The following is a 19,110-nucleotide window of genomic DNA, read 5'->3' on the forward strand; positions in this document are numbered from 1 at the left end:
ACATGTGCCGGACGCTGCGATTAAAAAACTCTGCAAACGGAGTTGGTTCAATTTATCATTGTTTCCATTGAAAAGTCTTTCTTAAATCCTTTTCCATAGATTGGAGGAAGGCCTAAATAGCGAGGATCGGAGAAGTGAGACATAAGACATTAGTGGTCGAGCGATAATACCGATTTAATCAGTACATGTAACGAATTAAGTAACGAACAGTACTCAATAACGAGTACTCGGCAAAGTTGCGAACCTCCAAACTGACAGCCAAATAGAAAGAAAAACTGCAAAATCAAGATCATCGCAAAATTTGACGCTTGACAAATTTTGGGGGCTCGAGGGTTGGCTTTGTCGTTTTTTCGTGACATCTCCGAAGTGTCCAAATTACAAACCGTGGAATTTACTAAAACTGCTCTCAAGGATTTACATTAGCTCTTAACTGTTAAAATAAATTGTTTTCTCTGAAATTTGACTGAATTCGGTATTTTGGGCACCTATATTGAAAGATAACGGCACCATTGTCTGTTGAAAGTGTTTTAAACCTACGCGACAAGACCGAATGGTGGTCTGGGTATTCAAAGTGTTTGTTTCATCTCTCATAAGACCTTTTTTGTAACTTTTCTCTCACTGTTACCTAGCTCGTGAGTTTGGAAACTTCTTCACAAACTCAGTGTGGCTAAAGTACCTTGTGTCTGTGTGTATCAAAAGAAAGAAAGCGTACAAAATCGCATCTCATTAGTATCAGGGACCGGGTATTTAGTATCAGCGCGCACAGCAGCGCTCTACTTCTACTCATACTCCCTTTTGGTTTTGTTGCGTAAGCTTAAAGCTTTGATCCGACAACTTTTATTAAAAAACTGTATAATCAAAGTGCACTAAATCAAATAGGGGCGCTTATTACAAAACCATTTCAAATTGGGCTGGGGAAATTCCAACAAATCAGTTTCATTTTATTTCATTCTACTAAAGCTCTAGTCAAGCTGATACAGTTTATTTTCCGTCCAGACTCGTAAACGTTTCTCGAATTTGTGTAGTTAAATGTGTTAACCAATTTTCAGATTTGCTTACAACAGAATGTGGTGTATTGTGGTCAGCGTGCGCACACCCACAACTCTTCAACTGTTTATTAAAAAAATCGAAAGGTTTATCAGTATTCTAAATATTAACAAGTTTCCGAATTAGATAAAGTAAAGTTAGATAAAGTTGATATATCTGTAATTTTCAGTTCTGAAATATCGCTTTAATATAGGGATGACAAGTATTTATCTCCAGACAGTAGCAACGATATTTTTACATAGTTATAGAAGTTGCACTTAATTATAGTTAAATCTCTTGGACAAAGGAAAACTGGAACTTCAACTTTTGAACCTCTTTAGTAAGTTTCTTTTTGCATTTTGTCTCTCTTTTTTATCACCAGAGATCTGCCTGTAAATATAAAGACTCAACGAAGGTTTCTAACTAAATTAAAACTGTGTTTATGCAAGTGCATTTCGTTTGTATGTCTTGATCTTGCTTCTAACATTTTCCCACTCTAAACATTTCTAATCTCGAAAACTACAAGCCGTTAGAAAGAGCCTCTTAAGAAAAATCAAAAGACAGGAGCAGAGTTTAAATGCTACCAAAAATACTTTATATCATCTACGTAAGAGGAATTAAACATGCGATGCATTTATTTCAGATTCTAACTTAAACAGTCACCGCGCTTTTGTCATTGAAATTCCTGACAAATTTCGCCCAAGTTTTTGACCCTCAAATATTCAGAACCTCGGCACTTACGGGTAGCTTCCGGCACTTCTATTGTACAGATATTTACTGACACGTAACTCGAGACATTTTGGCGGGTGTGTTGTGTCCAATCGTGCATATCCGGCCACTTATGGCTCAGCACAGGCAGCGTGTCATTCAGGAGGATTTCAGCGAAACATGAAGGCTTTTCAACAGTCGATCCTTTTCTTTTGGTTACTTGCACTTGCCTTACAAGATCTTGGCACGCGCAAGGCGTTCGCTCAAGGTAGGTTTGAGGTAAACAATGTATTCAAATACAGCAAGACACTCATTGCATATTATTAACCGTGATGTAAATCATATTTGCTTGTATTGGGCAAAACTTCGACTAACGTAGATTATCAATGAGGTATTTTTGCCAATCGAGCTATTTTGAAACAATTCTGTTCGGAAGAAGACAACTACAAAGGGTCTTAAAAGTTCAAACAACAGTCATCGTTTATAGTTTGATCAATTGTTTAGAAAACTTTTTAATAATTTGACCCTGTAGTCTACATGCTACTTTTTGAATCTTATTTACTCGCTTGTTAACATCTGCTTTTATATTTCATTCCTGTTTCAAGCAAAGCAAGAATTACAAGTGTGTTCTCCCTTTAAATTATTTGTGAACCAACGAGAAAGGGAGCCACGATTCACCCCTTGTATAATTTGGATAAAGAAGGCAAACTTAAGTTTGTAAATTTTAATTAATTTTATACGACAAATGTCGAGAGAATAAGAATCTTCTCTTGTGCGTAAAATATCTCGAGATTGCATACGCGTGCAACATAACATGAAACAATAGTCAAAAAACGATTATTGTCATTTTACTTCTAAACACGCCACATAAATGAAAATCTTATACTGCGATAAGACATTTACAATTTTGCATATTTTTACATAATGTTTTGTTGTTCTTCTAAAATCATGTGAGGTTATGGAAGCATCCGCGTACTGACGGTTAAAAAGTTGCCTAACGTTATTGTGTCTACTTTGACTACACGCATATCTGTATTTCTTTTTTTAGACTTTTCGTAATTTTATAATACACTCGGAGTAACCTGTTCCTCTTTTGCGTGACAATTTCACGTTATGTCACGTCATACATCTTGACGTTACATTAAGCGCGGGTGAAGGTCGAATTATTTTAGAATTTGGAGTAGCTAAGAAGCTTAATTGACACTAGATGTATTTAAGATGTTTCCAATGTTTTCATGTCTATTTTGGAAATTTTTCAAGCCGGGATCGTTTTGAAGTATGTCTTATATTGTTAAAGAGAAAAAGAGTTAAAAAGAAAAGAACTCGAGAGCTCTTGTGGTGAAATATCTCGAGTTGGCAAAATAAACGCATTTTGTTAAGCAGTGAGTTACTGAGCCAAACACCAAACCAAGATTCAACGTTCTTTTCGAGAAATTAGAGGAGAATTTAGCAGTTTCATCTGCATGTGAACTTATTCAGTCAACATGGGTAAGTCTCAACTATAAACTCTTTTTGAGTATATTTTTCAAAGATGCCGAGTTCCGCATCGATGGCTGTAATAATATTGACATTTCGTACACCTTATTCGATCATGGTTTTACAGGTGATACGTGCGAATATTTCACAATTTGTAGTATTTGTGCCGAGCCTTGCAAAGACGAGGAAAATGCCACAAATGAGAAAAATGTCTACGAGTATTTTGTGTTGAACCATCGAATAAGGGATAAATTTATTTTTTCACTACATGAGACACCACAGAGTAATTCGGAATACTATATTCGGCTCATATTTTGCGAGTTCTTTGTGTGGTCAATGTTTTTTACACCCTTAAGAAATGGCAGGATGCTCTCCGTTTATTTTTGGTGTTCGACGAGACTTGATATCGATATGGACCGACTCAAGTATTCCCGAACATGTATTTATTTTTCTTTTTACCATATTAAGTCACGATAACAAAATTTTCGTAAAGTTCTATTTCTGATCGTGAAATATATATGAGTAGCTAAAGATTCCTATCTATTTTTTGTCTACATTTAAAGGAGTAATATACCCATAACGATGTTGTTTTCTGGATTTTTCCTAGAAGACCCATTAAGTCGTTCGTGATTCGAAAACTACATTTCCCGGAAGCGGCATTTGATATTTCTTCACCGTTTGAAGAGTTCTTGCTTAACTTAATTAACAGATTTTTGTTGTCCAGTGGTTTTTCGAGAACCACTCAGTCAGGACTCCGACTAAGTGGGACCACTTGAATTCCAAAAGTGTTTTTCCTGTGTTAACTTAATGAAAAGATGTCCTTCAAAAGTGAAATAGAATCTGCATCTTCGACATTTCCGGTAAATGAATAACAACACTTTACATTATAATTTGCAATTTAGTAGCTTAATTTGCTGTTCCGACACCGCAAATCCACTGCTGACAAAACGTTTATGCTTTTGTATTAAGCATGTCCTTTTGTACGTGTCTTGGACTCTAAGGAATTACGAAGGAATTACGAGATACGTTAAAACAATAATAGTTTTTGTGCTGTTCTCCTCGGATACGTAATTTGTGGTGTTTGTTTGGTCCGAAAGTTGTTAGTTCTTGTTTAATTCATTTTCGAAGTTGTGGAAAATTTAAACTTTGAAAACTCGAAAAAAAATGCTCCGATCAAACGAATTGTGGTTTTAGTTAAAGCACATGAAAGTCTAGCAACACACAAGAAATGAGCGAAATATATTTTTCCAGCCAGATCGACCAGACCGATTTTACAGAGACAGCCTCTTAAATACTCTTTATAGAAGCACATTATTCGGAAATCTCTGTAAAGAATCGTCCTGCACTAATGACAGAAGATCCTCTGAGCTTGACATGCAAAGTTAAAGTTGCAACACTGCTGATCAAATGGTAGAAAAACGGTGCCTCAGAAATTTCACCGTGCAGAAATCTTCTACGGATAGGGAAAAAAGCATTCTTTTTATCGCGAAAGTGGTAACAACAACGTAACAATATAGTGACAGTGGTGATTATTCGTTCGAAGCACACAATAGCGCGGGGTATATGACTTCAACTGTGAGTATCAGCGTGAAGGGTAAGGGCCTGTTTATATGGAGTGAAGTTGTCCCTGGTAGGAGAGGAGAGTCGCCATCCATCCCGAGACACCCTGGTGAAGAAACTTTTTTTCTCAAATTCTTAATTTTATAACTAGCAGCGAACTATTGGCTTGTGGGGCGGGGTGACCCACAATAAAGGTGTCAGGTAGGGTCACTCTGTGGGGCGACCCAGCATTTTTCCACTGAGTAGTAATTAAGCTAAATTTTCCTACCAGGGACAAGTCGGGAAATAACGAACATGCATGCCGGTTTTTGGCTCGGTCAGCTAACATGTTTTTTTTTTCTTTTTGCTCCGTAAAATATGGAAAGGGGAAAAGAGGAGATTAACTTTCTTACCAGGAACAACTTTTCTAGATATCAACAGGCCCTAAACAAAATTAAGTATAGTATCGCTATGAAATAGGTACTTGGTCTTTCTTTCAATTTAGGAAAAAGGATAAAAAAATGATTTAAGGGCGATAAAAGAGGACCTCGATGAATTTAACTCAGTTTTTGTCAAAGGGAGAGAGCAAAAGTGGGTGACTGGGTGACTATATCTCACAAATTCTCCTTAACCACATGTTCTTGTTTGTCGCAGAAAAACCATGCGAAGACGTGCTTTCTGACTGTGCATCTTACTTCAATGCGGACGAGTGTGACAGATACAGCGGTCTTACAAAAAAATATTGTCTCAAGACATGTAACTACTGTGAGTGAATCACTGTGACCTGATTGTGAATTAGCTTCTGTACATGTATTCCTTACTTATTAAGTAGAATTCATAAATTGAACAGTTTAATAATTAATTAATTAATTGAGTGAGTCAGTGAGTGAGTGATAAATAAGTCGAGTCTATTCGAATTATTTGTGTCATTTGTCTTTCTCAATGTAATTGGGGGAGCAGCGTTAAAACTTAGAAAAAAAATAAAATACGATAAAAAAAATTACAAAAACATTATCTGATGGATATTGGATAATAACACGAGGAAGTTAAACTTGAAGGATTTGAAAAATTATTTTGTAGCTTGAAATGGCTAAAGTAAAGTCTACAGATAAGAAATCGAATGCTGTGAATTAAAGCCTTCATTATTTACACTGAGAGAGATAAACGTCACAAATAATTCAAATACAATTGCTTACTGTGTTCATTTTCTATTTGTTTTCACAGGTCCAACACCTCCACCAGCAATGCTGTCCCGTGAGTTTTAATTTTGTAAATAAAAAATTAATTAATTAATTAATGCATTAAATAAATAGGGAGGCAGGTGGGTAGTGAGAAGGCTTACCTGTCATCATGCTGTGCATGTCGGCACATAACACCGATTCTCGAAAACTGAAGCAACCAGGAGAATTTCGACTCCTTCTGAATAGTATGATAGCTTTCCAAACAGTCTGCCGGTGCTAATTTATGAATAAAAACACCGTGAGACTAAAGTACTTTAACTAAGAACACAAGACAAGGGAAGGCTCGACTCACAAGACAAGACTCATGGCGAGGCTCGAACTACTGAAAGAACACGGACCGTTTGTTGATGTCAAGTAAAACACGTCAACCATTAGATCACCACGCCTTCACAAGTTTTATTTGCTCTACAAAAACCTCATTTTCTACATACTAACTAAGCATTCACTAACTTTTCTTATTGCCCTGTTTCGTCAGCATGTAAAGATATGTTGCCAGATTGTGCGGTGTATATCAAAACTCCGTCCCAGTGCCATGGAGCTCAAGATTTCTTTACCAAGTACTGCCCAAGTACTTGTGGCTACTGTGGTAAGCACCACTGTCATGTTTAATTATTATAGTATTCATTTAAAGATTAAATTAACCAATCCTCCGTTTAACAAATAGATTACATTTTCCTGTTCTCTGTTACGTTTCATATGCACTGCATGGTAATGGAGGTTCTGCTGGCCTTTTTCGCCTTTTACGAAAAGAAACATGTTTCTCTTCCTACTAGTGCGATCTTTGTATCTAATTTAACGATTTGCTTTTATAAAAGTTCTCGTTTTGATGTCTTGTCAGCATGTGATGATATTATTGAGGACTGCCCGTCATATGTCACCAATCCAAATCAGTGTCAATCCTCTGTATTTTTCATCAAGTACTGTAAGAAGACCTGCAATATCTGTGGTAGGTTAACTAACTGATACTTGTTTCGATCACCTGTTTTTCTTTCTTTATTCCTTTCGCTCTTCCTCCTTTTTGCGTTGATTTATGCTCATTTCCTTATCAAACCAACTGATAAATTAGTTCTTTGCTTGTTATTGAAAACTGTGTTTCATGCAAAATACTCTATGTACTTATTTATGCCTTTGAAGAATGCTAAACTTGATCGAAGCCATGTTTCTGATAGAAAAATACTTACAATGTTCTTCGGTGTGTCTAAAGTTGTTAGTAGCATTTTTTGATTTTCAACAGAGACTAACCCAACATCCTCGCCAACTATAGCCACAACGATTCTGCCTTCACCGTCAACTGCATCGCCATTAACACCACCGTCTTCAACTAGGTTTTTATTGACAGAAAGTCCATCAACTGCATCTCCACTAACAGAATCTTCATCGACCAAGCCTACATCAACAGAATCTTCATCGACCAAGCCTACATCAACAGAATACCCATCAACTGAGCCTACATCAACAGAATATTTATCATCTGAACCTACAAGAGCAACAAAATCTTCGTCAGCTAAGTCTCCATCAACAGAACCTCCATTGACTCCGCCATCTTCTTCGCCTCCACCGAGCGATAAACCTCCAACAACCAGCATCATTCAACCAGGACCCGTAGGTAATTAAATGTCGGTATACATATCAAACCAATCTTTATCTTCTACGGGTATATTACGAACTCACAAAATGACCAGCTCCTAGTTGGCTTGATAGCTCAGTTGGTAGAGCACTGCACCAGTATCGTGAGGTCATGGGTTCGAATCCCGTTCAAGCCCGAATTTTTTTCAGGCTTTCTTGTCGCACCTGTTTATGTTGCGTACATAACTGTGATAATTTTTCATGGGCTAAATACATATTTTTAGTAAGAAACTAAATATAAATCGACGTGCTTTGGATTTTAATAGTAGTTTCCTCAAAAAAATTATTCTTGTATCCATTCATCCTCTCTTCCCTGCAATAATGTTGTGTAATTTATCAAACATGAGAGACCAGAGACAGTGTTTCATCGGGATACCAAACACCGAGAAGAGAGTTGAAAATAAGACGCGCAGCGGAGTATTTTTGACGAAATTCAAGGTGTCTGGATAGCCGATGAAACACTGTCTCTCGTGTTTGACATATCTTCTCAATGGAAAAAAAAACTACGGAGTAAACGAAAATAAAAACAGAAAAATTTATGCTATTAAAGACCGGGTGTCAAAACCCCCTTCACCTTTATGATTTTCTTTGTTTTTACTTGATGAATTATAAATGAGTTTGAGAATAATAGTTCTGAAGCCTTACTACAGCATCACCTTTTTCATTTTCCTCTTTTATCCAAATTGTTATTTGGGACCTTTTCAGGTTGTGCAGACATCCTTCCGGAGTGCGCATCAATAGTTGCAAATGACAAAGATTCCTGCAAAAAACGTGATATGAAAGAATACTGCTCTGAGTCGTGCAACTTATGCGGTAAGAGTAGAAATACTATAACAAAACAATCTAAATTTCGAGGTCACTTTAGCTGTGGCCTTGTAAAATATTTTCCACATATCGTTGAAACCTTTCTTAACTTTCTTCTCTACAAAATCCTTCTACCGGCTCTTTTAATTATATTCTGGTCCTTCAGTAGAAAAAACGTATTTAATTCAGATATCATTCTTTTCTTCTAATGGTTCAAGTTATTAAAAGTAATGAGCTGCAAATATCACATCAAGGTGCTAGAGAAAGTACACAGATCTTCCGAGTTGAGGTGACCTTTTTGTCATAGTACCTTTTGGATATAAACCCCTAATTTTTTTTTTTTTTTTTTTGTTTTTTTTTTTTTTTTTTGGTATCCACAGAAAGTGCAATGAATTACTATAGGAATTGCTACTATTCAACCCTCTTCAACTCATGCCCAAGCAACTAGCTGCAACCAGAGCCATAAACAAACAGTAAAGTGTTTCATTCTGTTGCAAATATGATACCAGATCCTACTAAATAGCTGCATTTAACTTTCAATTGATACACTAATTATCAGCATTATGAATTGTCGTTTACCAGATGTAGATCCAAATTGTGAAGATAAAATGCCAGAAGACTGTGCCTCTCTTATCGCAAGAGACAAAGAATACTGCAAAACCAAGCCGGAATTCATGAAGAAAAACTGTGCAAGAACTTGCGAATACTGTGGTATGATATATGCATAAACGGCTACAGCAATTTTTTTTCATTTGCGCCGTGAAGTTTGTGTCATAAGGCTTTATTTTCGATTTAACTTTGATTTTTTATGACTTCAGTACTTTATTCATTTTAAGACGCTCCATTTTCAGGTTGTCAAGATCTTTTGCCAATGTGTGCTTCATTTGTTGAAAACAACAAAGAATACTGTACTGCTAATCCAGTGTTTATGAAGACAAACTGCCCCAAGTCCTGCAACCTCTGCCATAGTAAGGAAACAGTTAATATATGGTTTTGTTTTTAATAGCTTTTGTTAATTTTAGTCATTGTTAAAGTCAATTTTCTGTCCTGAAACATGTAGCTAAAAATGTCCTCCGCATCTCGGTAAAAATAACAGGTATCCTGCGAAATCACGAGAAATATCGCCCGATACTGTGTCGACGAGGCCGTAGCCCGAGTTGGCTAAAATCAGACGAAATTCCCCAAGATTGAGCAGGATTAGTTTTATTTATCAACAAATTGTGGATAAAACGCATTTTACAGCTTGATAAACTGTAGTTGTGCAGCGCTTGGCATGCACTCGGACGAATCTTGGCAAGCTACTTATATCGCAGGATATCTGTAATGTTCGAATGACAGATAACAAACGACTTTAATTTCTGACCTTATTTTGGAATCGTATTCTTCGACGCCCACAGATAACAACGACTTTAATTTCTGACTTTATTTTGGAATCGTATTCTTCGACGCCCCATGCAGTAATTGTAAAATACATAGAAAAGAACCCCGCCACAACAAAACCTCCTAATTTTTTATAGCGGATATATTTTGCCAGTCCCTTTGTTCTTCGTTATATGTTGTCAGTTTGGATGGTAAGATGCAATTTGTCAGTTTAACTATCAAACCATTTACCATTTGTCACTTGTACCTCTTTTCCTTATTTTTCTTTGTACCTTCCCTCGAGGTAGCCTCTATTCGAAAAGAAAAATGTGATTGTAAATATAGAGTCCTCTCCTTTTGATACTCTGCCTCTCCACTCCAGGCTTTTAAAGTTCCGTGCTAGTAAGTTTTGCAATATAACTTTTTTTTTTCAGTTTCTGTATTTTGTCGTAATTGTATGTGTAATATTCACCTATTTCATTCAACAATCGAAGGAAACCTAAAATAAAACGAACACATAATATGAGAAATTTGTTAGTGCCATCAATGTAAACCAAAGCCTTCGCTAATACGTTATTTGAGTTGTAATTTACAAACAGTTTCTTGTTATATGGCCTTTCGCGAACTGGAACTGAACTGAAATAGACAGAAAGTCACCAGAGCCCACATCCAGCCAGTTCAACCTCGATCAGCCATACCTGCATGGGCACACACATTAAATAAAATCAATAAAGGTGGCCATGGCCCCTGGGCTCCTGAGGTGGCTAATTACTAAACATTGACAGGAAAATAATGAGCAAAAACGTTGATTTCATTCTGTTTCAGATGGTAATGGTAATGGTGATGTTAAGCCACCAGCAACGAATGGTAAGGAATAGTGAGTAAACCATTGTTAACATACTCCAAGTGAGGATATATTTGTCACAAATACGGAATACCTCTCTAAACCCACAAATGATCTTTTTTAATATTTAGCTGTATACTGAATGTAATCGGTGTCTTCAAACAAAACTAGCAAGTGACTTATACAGTTCATTTTAGAACTACTCCATGCACCTATCAGTTCTTGCTGATGTTGTATTCAGTTTACTTTTTGTTGCTAGGTTGTGTGGATAAGAGGACGAAATGCAAAACATTTGCCAGCATAAGGAACTACTGCTCTTATCAAGCCTCATTCATGAGAAGCAACTGTCCAAAATCATGTCAGTTCTGCGAGAAGGTAAAATTCATCTCACCGAGAAGTGTTTCTTCAATATTGCTAATCACATTCGTTATGTGGCTTGACATGAGTAACGGTCACCTCTCTATAACAGCAAGGTTTTTTTCGTCCTGATCGTGCACCAATCGCCATCTGACCTCAGATGACAAAGCCGCCGTGTAGGGGGACGAGAAGGTGAACACTTCTAATGTGAACACCATTACTGGTTCCACCCTTTCCCTTAGACTCTGGCCATAATGATCTACTAGTCGAATGCCCATGAACAACTGAGATCACAGACTTTTTGCAAATTATTTCCTCTAGTACTTGAGTGTATTAAAACATTTCTTCGCATTTTAAAATAACAAACAAATGCAAATGCATGCAAATGTGGCAGATGGCAGCCGGAATACATTTTTTTGCTTGGAAGATATTTGATAATTTTGTCCCCTATTTTTCAGCCATAGAATAAGTAACAAATTCTTCCTGCATTTCTTTTATTAAACAGCAGGAAAATTCTGCAAGTGCGAAAAGCGGTATTTCGAGATAACGCAATTCTCCTAAAATTTGCTTTTTTGCCTATGTTTTGACTATGACTTTGTTTCAGTTTGCGAGCTCGGGGCTGCTATCGATAGTTACTGAGTCATACTAAATAGCGGTATGAATTCGTATGTAGAAAGCTTTTAAAAGGTTGCTGTGTTCTTTTTGCTTTCGCCCCACAGACGTTTTTAGTGAGTTATGGGCTTAGATATTCCTGACGATTTCAGGGATGGTTTTGGGTAGGATCGAACGATTTTAGATTTCACAGCTGCGGCTTGCCTGTTTAAACGAATAGCAGATGTCGTGATGTGTACCGGCTTACTGACCCAACAAGAACGTATTATCCAAACATGATGTCATAGTCTGTTCGACAGTTACACAACTGTGATAACAACATATGCCTCTGTAGACAGAAAACTGTTTTTCATGTCATACAATTTCGGCTGAAAGATGGCAAACGTTGACTTAAGTATGAGCACTGAGATGATATCTTCTCTTAAGAGTATTGCATTGAGTAACTGAAGAGGGTTATCTAAGCGAAACTGTTGACTACTCAAGAAATGTTCGGCAGAACATATATTTCTCTTTTTCTCCTGCATTTCTTCGCCGTGAGAGCTTGTCGTTCTTGTCCGAAGGTACGGCTTTTTTTCTTTAGATAGTTTTAATTTTTTCGATTTCAGTCAAATGCTTATTTCAGTAGCAATGTGTCGGCTTCTTTAACACAAGTTACAGGTACCAGCTGACTGCTTCTTTGATCTTTTTACAATTGATTTTTTCGCTAAATAATCTGACTGGTTCTTTGAGCGGGTGGCAATCGTTTTCACAAACGTTTTTTTTAAATAACTTTTTAAGTTCAAACAAATAATGGTCTAGATTTTCGATCTTAAAATCACCACAAAAGTTTGCCATTTTTTTATCCGATTTCTTGATATCCGACTCCTCCAATTTCTTCAGAAAACTTTTTCTCGGTGTTACTTTATCGTGCTGAAATTCTACCTTTATTTATTTGATGCATCCGTAAAACGCACTCCCCAGAAACTGATCTAGCTTCCGAAAAATATACCTTATTGTTACTTATTTTGGGGGAACTTAATTTGAAAATGGAACGGGATTTTTCGCGGACTTAATAAAAAAAAAATAAAATAATAAATATTTAAAATTTTTTTTTGGGGTTTTTTTAATTTATTTTCCGCGAAAAAAAATAAAAATATGGTTTATATGTAAAAAAAAAATTTTTTTTAAAAGGGGTTTTTTTTAGGGGGGGTTTTTTTGATCTATTACAGTGTAAGAGGTGTAAAACACTGTAATATAATTTAATTAAAGACTTTTTTCAACTCAGCTTTAGATTTCCTTCTTTAATCTTAACAACTGACTTGAAGCCTACCAATTTAGTGAAGTAACTATACGTCTGTTAATAGGCGTGAATTAAAATACTAAGACATAATCACTAAGTTAACCAACCTTGTTTTTTGCGTCTTTTCTCAGGAGTACAATTTTGCTATCAAAACAGAATGGAACGGCGCTCAAATCAACCACGCCCCAATCACTTTCCAAATCAGTGCCCAGGACTCTCGTGTCGTGCTCATTTCTGTCAGTGGACCATTTTTTGATGACCCAGCTCCTCCACCATGCGCGGTCGGGAGCGCTTGTGACGGATTGTGGGATTATGAAGGTAAGGCTGTAGATTTGCCCCCACCCCCCCCCCCCACCCCCCTTGAACAAACGGGACCATTGCGATATCCAATGACATTAGGTTATAACGAAACAACCTTGTAAAAACGGCTATTTGTTGGCGGAATTGTAGCCACATCGCGACTGTAGGTGCTCACTTGCGTAACTGAACCTAGACGTAACGATCGCGAGCTCCGGCGTTAACCAAACATATTATTCAATCGTCCTAATGGAAAGATAAATCAGTGTAAATTCATACTCACATTTACTCTCAGAAGAAATTTTTTTGGGATAATGTACAAGGCCGGTGAAAACAAATTTAGACTTATTATACTTGAGAAAGGAAGAAAATTTTGGACCAAGCAAGTTTGTTATTTTGGCCTTAACCTCTATAGCAGTCGCACCGTTTAGAGCTAACTTAACTTTCCCAAAAGAATAATGAATTTTTATTAAATTATGGTTTCTGCCTCATATATGGAACCATATTCTCTATACTGGTACAAATTGATAAAATACCGATACGATATTAATACAATATTGATACCACACTGTTTCTTGCATTTCAGTTGCTGAGGTATTTTTCCTTGGAAAGCATGAGAAATACCTTGAGATTGAGTTAAGCCCGTTAGTATTACATTTGTTGAAAGGTTTCACATTTTTACTGCACTTAATGAGTTTTACTCAGTTAAATTATTTAAGTACATGAATTTCTATTAAATCTTTAGATATCTCCAGGAGGCTAATGAACTGCTGGCAATGTTTAAGAAGGTGGTTACTAAATGTGATAAATGCCATGACAGTTTCTTCCCAAGACAACATCGTCCCAAAAGTGCCAAGACCGTCGCTATGTCACGAAAATAATCACAAATACACTGTCTAATTAGTATTCCCGAGAAAAGCTTGTCAAAGTCACTGAAGAAGTCCATCTTTACATGTAAATTATCAAGCAATGCTTGAGCATCGATCGAGCGAATTGTCCACGTTAGCTGAGGAAGGGGACGCAAGCGACAACTTCAAACTAAGCAACTTCAAACTGCACTGTGTGATGTTCGTAGTTGTAAAAGAACTTAAACACCTTGCTGATCGTATTTATTGTCTTGTTAGGCACGGACAGCATTTGCTTCTAATGTTAAATGGAGTAAGAAAGCCTTTCTTGGTAAGTCTGCCATTTTGTAAAATACTCATAATGATGTCAAACCTAATATGTTGCATTGGTTTTAGAAAAAAAATTGCTGAAAAGGTTAATACAGAACGTATAGAAGCAGTTGAAACTAGCAGCCGTCTGTCAAGATAATGAACGGGACAGAATGCTATCTTGAAAATCCAGAAAAAAAAAAATGGGACAGTATTCTTTCCAAACTCAGTGCAGTTGTTGGTCTAATAAATTTGAGACGTTGCTTACAGGTTCATTACCGTAATCGCCTTTCCTTCAGTTATGATATATTTTTTGTCCATATCTGTCTTTTATTTGTTTGGATCAAAGATAAAGCACGGCTCATATCTCCTTTACAGGACAAACTGCCCATAGAGTACACGGCCACAATCGACCGAGCTAAAAACACATGGACTGGTACAGCTAAAATCCCAATCGACTATTTCCCGCCTGAAGCGCACAAAATCAATGCGTACGCCATTCACGGATCAGGAGTCAACAGAAGATACGAATCACTGTATCCCGCATCAGCTGATGTCAAGAATCCTGACTTGTAAGTTGTTATTTTCTAAATCGTCACTTCTATGTCGGTTTATCACTCTGGAATCCGACTGGAAACAAATTTATACCATAGTCAATGAGAGAATTGGTTATGAAGCCGGGCAAATTGTTTGTTTGTCTCAGTGGTTGGTTGGTTGGTTTTCTGGCCTTGACCTAGACTGCAAGCAGTCTCTTTCGATGTCGAGCTGCGAGTAGCGCTAGCGCGCGCGGGAGAAAAAGCTGGCGCCCGCGCTATTCACCGCTCGTGGCTTCGCCGCTCGTATATCGCGCTTGCTCGCTCTCGCGTTTGCCCTAACCAAATTTAAAGCAAAAGATGGATTGCTCGCAGTCCAGCCTTGACCGTGCACAAAACACAATATGTTTTGAGATGTGTCCGCGCAACTTACTAATAAAAACGCGACGGTTACTTATTTGAACCAAAGCGCTTGAGTGCAAATCATAGATTAGTTAGTTTACACAATTGTGTTTACATTTTCCTGCGAACTTTGACTCTTCAGTGGATCCAGTGTCAGAGGAGTAGATAAGTAGAACAGCGAACGAAGTTAGGAGGTCAACGCCTGCATTGAATAACATTTTGTTGTCCTTTCTTTCAGCCATCGTCTGGAGTTTTTCAAGCCGTTTGACTTTGAAGCCATGTTTACTTTGTCATGGAGTAAACCATTGTCGCTTTACTGGAAGAATGTCAGAAGATTATTGAGGGCAAGATCAAGAATTTAATTTCTAACACTTCGTGCTATCAATAAATTGTTAAGCCCTTAAATGAATATGAACTGTGCTGTCGAGATAAATAATAACTGTATACTGTACTCTGCTTATTACAGCTTTGGTTCAGTGTTAGTGCATTCAGATTCCTGCTTTGATTATGCGCTGGAATCTGTGACATGATTCTGGACAAAATACAAATTCATGTCGTTATTTCGTGAGATTTAAGATGTAAGGGGAAAGCAAAGAAATCCATTTCGGTCACCTATTCAGCCTCCTTTCCACAAAAAGCCATATGTCACATCAACACAGCATTCCTCAGTTAATGACGTATCATTTTCCTGCTTTTTTGTATTTTCATCACCTGCCTGCTTGCTACAATGTACTGAACCTAAGCCTGCGAGCAGGCTGGTGCTTCCTACTCTTCGTTCACACGGCTTCCTCGCTCGCACGTGTACCCTTCACGCGCGTGCTCCACAAACGTGATATTAATGCAACGGGTTTACCGCTGGGGCTTGGATGTTTTCCTGAAATCATGAATTTCTGGGATAATATCGGCTAATCCCAGGGTAATATCCGATCACCGAAACCTAAGTCAATTGGTTAAAATGTAATCAAAGGGCCCTTGGAGCCAGCTCATTCTTGTAATAGCTGATCGATGAATTGCATTTTTTCGGAGGGGGAGCAATGAAAATATACTCGTGCAGCCCCCTTTTGTGAAGTCAAAATGAAGCTCAGATACAGCTCAGATGAAGCTCAAAGAAATTAAATCTTTGTATAGGTGTTATAAATTAATTAAAATCAAGTCAAAAATTTTAAAACTTCCATAAAAGTGCAACGTCGATCAAGATGCCGAACTGTTCACACCTTGGGAGACCCCAACAGGTTCATTGTAACACGCACTGACACACGCTATTAAGTCCATCAAGGCAGCTGGAAGTAATTTTACATGCTACCCCTCCCCGCTAGGTAAAAGTAAAAAATAACTTCCTTGAAGCTCCGATACACATGTGAATGAAATTGACATAGCTGGTTTGTTGCTGTACTGAATTGCGTTTTGATTACCTTTCTGTCAAGACAAATCTACAAGACAGAGACAAGCATTGTTCTTGGATCGAACAGCGAAAGATGCACACAAACACATCGTGTTTCTACTCGCCGCAAAAAGATGAAATACGGATGGCGTGAAACGAGATGGTGTGAATAATTATTATAGTGAGCTGAAACTTTTACTTAAACACATTACATAGCAAGCGTAATTCCATGTATCTCGAATCTACCATCCAGAAACGAAACGATCTTGTTTTGGATTCGATGTGAACTATACCATTTCTATTTTGGTAAAAACATGTTCTTCGAATATGCAGATATTGACATTTGGTACGAATGTAAATATCTGACGACTGCAATGCTTTGATGTTCGACTAAAGCGATTTTTTGTTGAAAAATACAAAGAGAACCCTTTTCGCGTTCAACTGCTATGTAAAACTCTAGCTATTTTTAGTATTGTTAACTTAGGCCCCGTCCACACTGATCCGGGTAAATTTGAAAACGTATCTTTTTTATCCGGATAGTCGAGGATAGGCCAACCGTCCAAAATGAAACGGACGATACTTTTCAAAAACGCTCTTCAAAGTGGGTAAATTTGCAAACGCCGGCTAGGTGGTGTAGTGTGGACGGCGAAAACGGGCGAAACCGAGAGTTTTTGAAAACGCTGACGTCAAATAGTCATGTATTCTCTGTCAAAACAAAATTAAAGTGTATATGACAGATATATTTCCTACCTCTGTGCATGCGTTGTAACTCAAAGTGCGATGAAGCGAATCGTTTTCAAATTTACCCAAGCAAGCAATGACAGGAGCTTTTCGTGACGATGTGATCGAACGGAAAAGGAATTACTACTCAAAGGCAAATGAAATTGTACGCATCGAAAAAACTTCACTTCTTCGCTAACAACAAAAAACACCATTTCTTTTTTGAAAGAACTGCTTTTAATTATTTACTTCCGTCTGTTACGATGGTTTTGATTGTGCGCGTCAGCACATGTTAAATTAAGCCCCTTTAGGGTCCCCCAAGGTGACAACATTTCGGCTTCTTCATCCGCGATGCACTTTTAAGAAGTTTTGAGATTCGACCTTGATGCGTACACGTCTTAACGAGCTCCAGAGCTCTTCCGTGTCACGTGGGTAAATAAATCACATAAATTACAGTTTTATTTAATTTTTTATACTATATGACTTTTACTAACAGGGGAGAAATAGCATTTACGGCCGGCCATGTCAGAAATGAAAAACAATAGAGACAACGTAAAACAGAAACAACAGGATCTAACCGAGTCAGAACTTAAAAAAAGCGGAAGAGGAGGGGTGTGTTTCAGAACCAAAGCCGCACCGAACCGAGCCAAAACGAACACAGGTCTGTTCTAAAACAAACATGCCCCCCCCCCCCTCCCCCCAGTGTGTTTCAGTTCTGACAGGGCAGGTCAAGTCGAAACTGAAACACGCAGCCACAGTGTGATTCACAACTGACATTGACAGCTCATGTCAGAAATGAAAAGCACTAGAGGCAATGTGAAACAGAATCAACAGGACCGAACCCCAGTCAGAACTGAAACACAAAGCGGAAGAGGAGGGGTGTGTTTCAGAACCAAAGCCGCACCGAACCGAGCCAAAACGAACACAGGTCTGTTCTGAAACACACCAATGCCCTCCCCCCTTCCCCAGGGTGTTTCAGTTCTGACAGGGCAGGTTAGGTCGAAACTGAAACACGCAGCCACAGTGTGATTCACAACTGACATTGGCAGCTCATGTCAGAAATGAAAAGCACTAGAAGCAACGTGAAACGAAAGTTTGGGTGACCTTAAAATTGCCAGTACTCTTTTGTGCACCTGATTTAAGAGGGGCACTGATAGAAAAGATCCTTCCTCAAGGTTACAGCATTGCCCCGGGTCAGAGCAATGCACAACGAAACACAGAGTCAAGTGCACTTACAATTCCAGCATATAATGTCAACTTAAACCTTGAAGTTTTCTAATAATAATAATAATAATAATAATAATAATAATAATAATAATAATAATGGCTCTTCGTGAATGAAATGTTAAATATTCTTATTCCTATATTATATAGCGTTACGTAATAATGATGATGGAAAATTTTACTTAAAGGGCTTATGGCTTAAGAGAGTTGGGGAAGGTCTTTGAGGTTATGGAAAACCCTTTAAGCGATTTTCTTATCTCATGATCTGCTTCCAAACGTGAAATAAATGCGACGGGATACTGTCCTAAGTCCCTGAGTTTAATGTCGATGTGACAAACAAAGAAACAAACAAATATTTGGGTATTCGCCCGGTTCACTTGTAGGCTTTTATTAGGACCAGAACGCAATTGGCGGGAATGTACAGGCATTCACCAAATGCCTAGTAGAATCGGAACGATGAGATTTGATAGCCATGGGCTTCGCGATGTGATATTCCGCGAAGCTAGCAGACAGTGAGAACAGTCTAGA

General features: G+C 37.7%; 2 protein-coding genes and 1 long non-coding RNA gene across 3 annotated transcripts in view; 2 read left to right on the top strand and 1 right to left on the bottom strand.

Moving 5' to 3' along the window:
- The window catches only part of LOC144656004 (uncharacterized), a 129,754-nt gene that overhangs the window by 79,301 nt on the left and 31,343 nt on the right, over window positions 1–19,110 (bottom strand). The window lies entirely within an intron of this gene.
- Window positions 1–19,110, top strand: part of LOC144655987 (ATP-binding cassette sub-family F member 3-like) — a 103,392-nt gene that overhangs the window by 4,474 nt on the left and 79,808 nt on the right. The gene's annotated exons all lie outside the window — the stretch shown is intronic.
- On the top strand, window positions 1,843–17,813 carry LOC144658986 (uncharacterized). Its single transcript, XM_078519506.1, has 16 exons — window positions 1,843–2,002; window positions 5,404–5,514; window positions 5,974–6,003; window positions 6,466–6,576; window positions 6,829–6,936; window positions 7,225–7,596; window positions 8,322–8,429; window positions 9,003–9,131; window positions 9,272–9,388; window positions 10,605–10,646; window positions 10,883–10,998; window positions 13,003–13,189; window positions 13,755–13,812; window positions 14,293–14,344; window positions 14,701–14,894; window positions 15,496–17,813. The coding sequence occupies exons 1-16, from the start codon at window positions 1,915–1,917 to the stop codon at window positions 15,617–15,619; spliced, it is 1,947 nt and encodes a 648-aa protein (XP_078375632.1). The 5' UTR covers window positions 1,843–1,914; the 3' UTR covers window positions 15,620–17,813.

This window comes from Oculina patagonica, chromosome 6 (assembly GCF_052425735.1).
Source record: "Oculina patagonica isolate OP01 chromosome 6, crgOcupat, whole genome shotgun sequence".
NCBI classification, from domain to species: Eukaryota; Metazoa; Cnidaria; class Anthozoa; order Scleractinia; family Oculinidae; genus Oculina; species Oculina patagonica.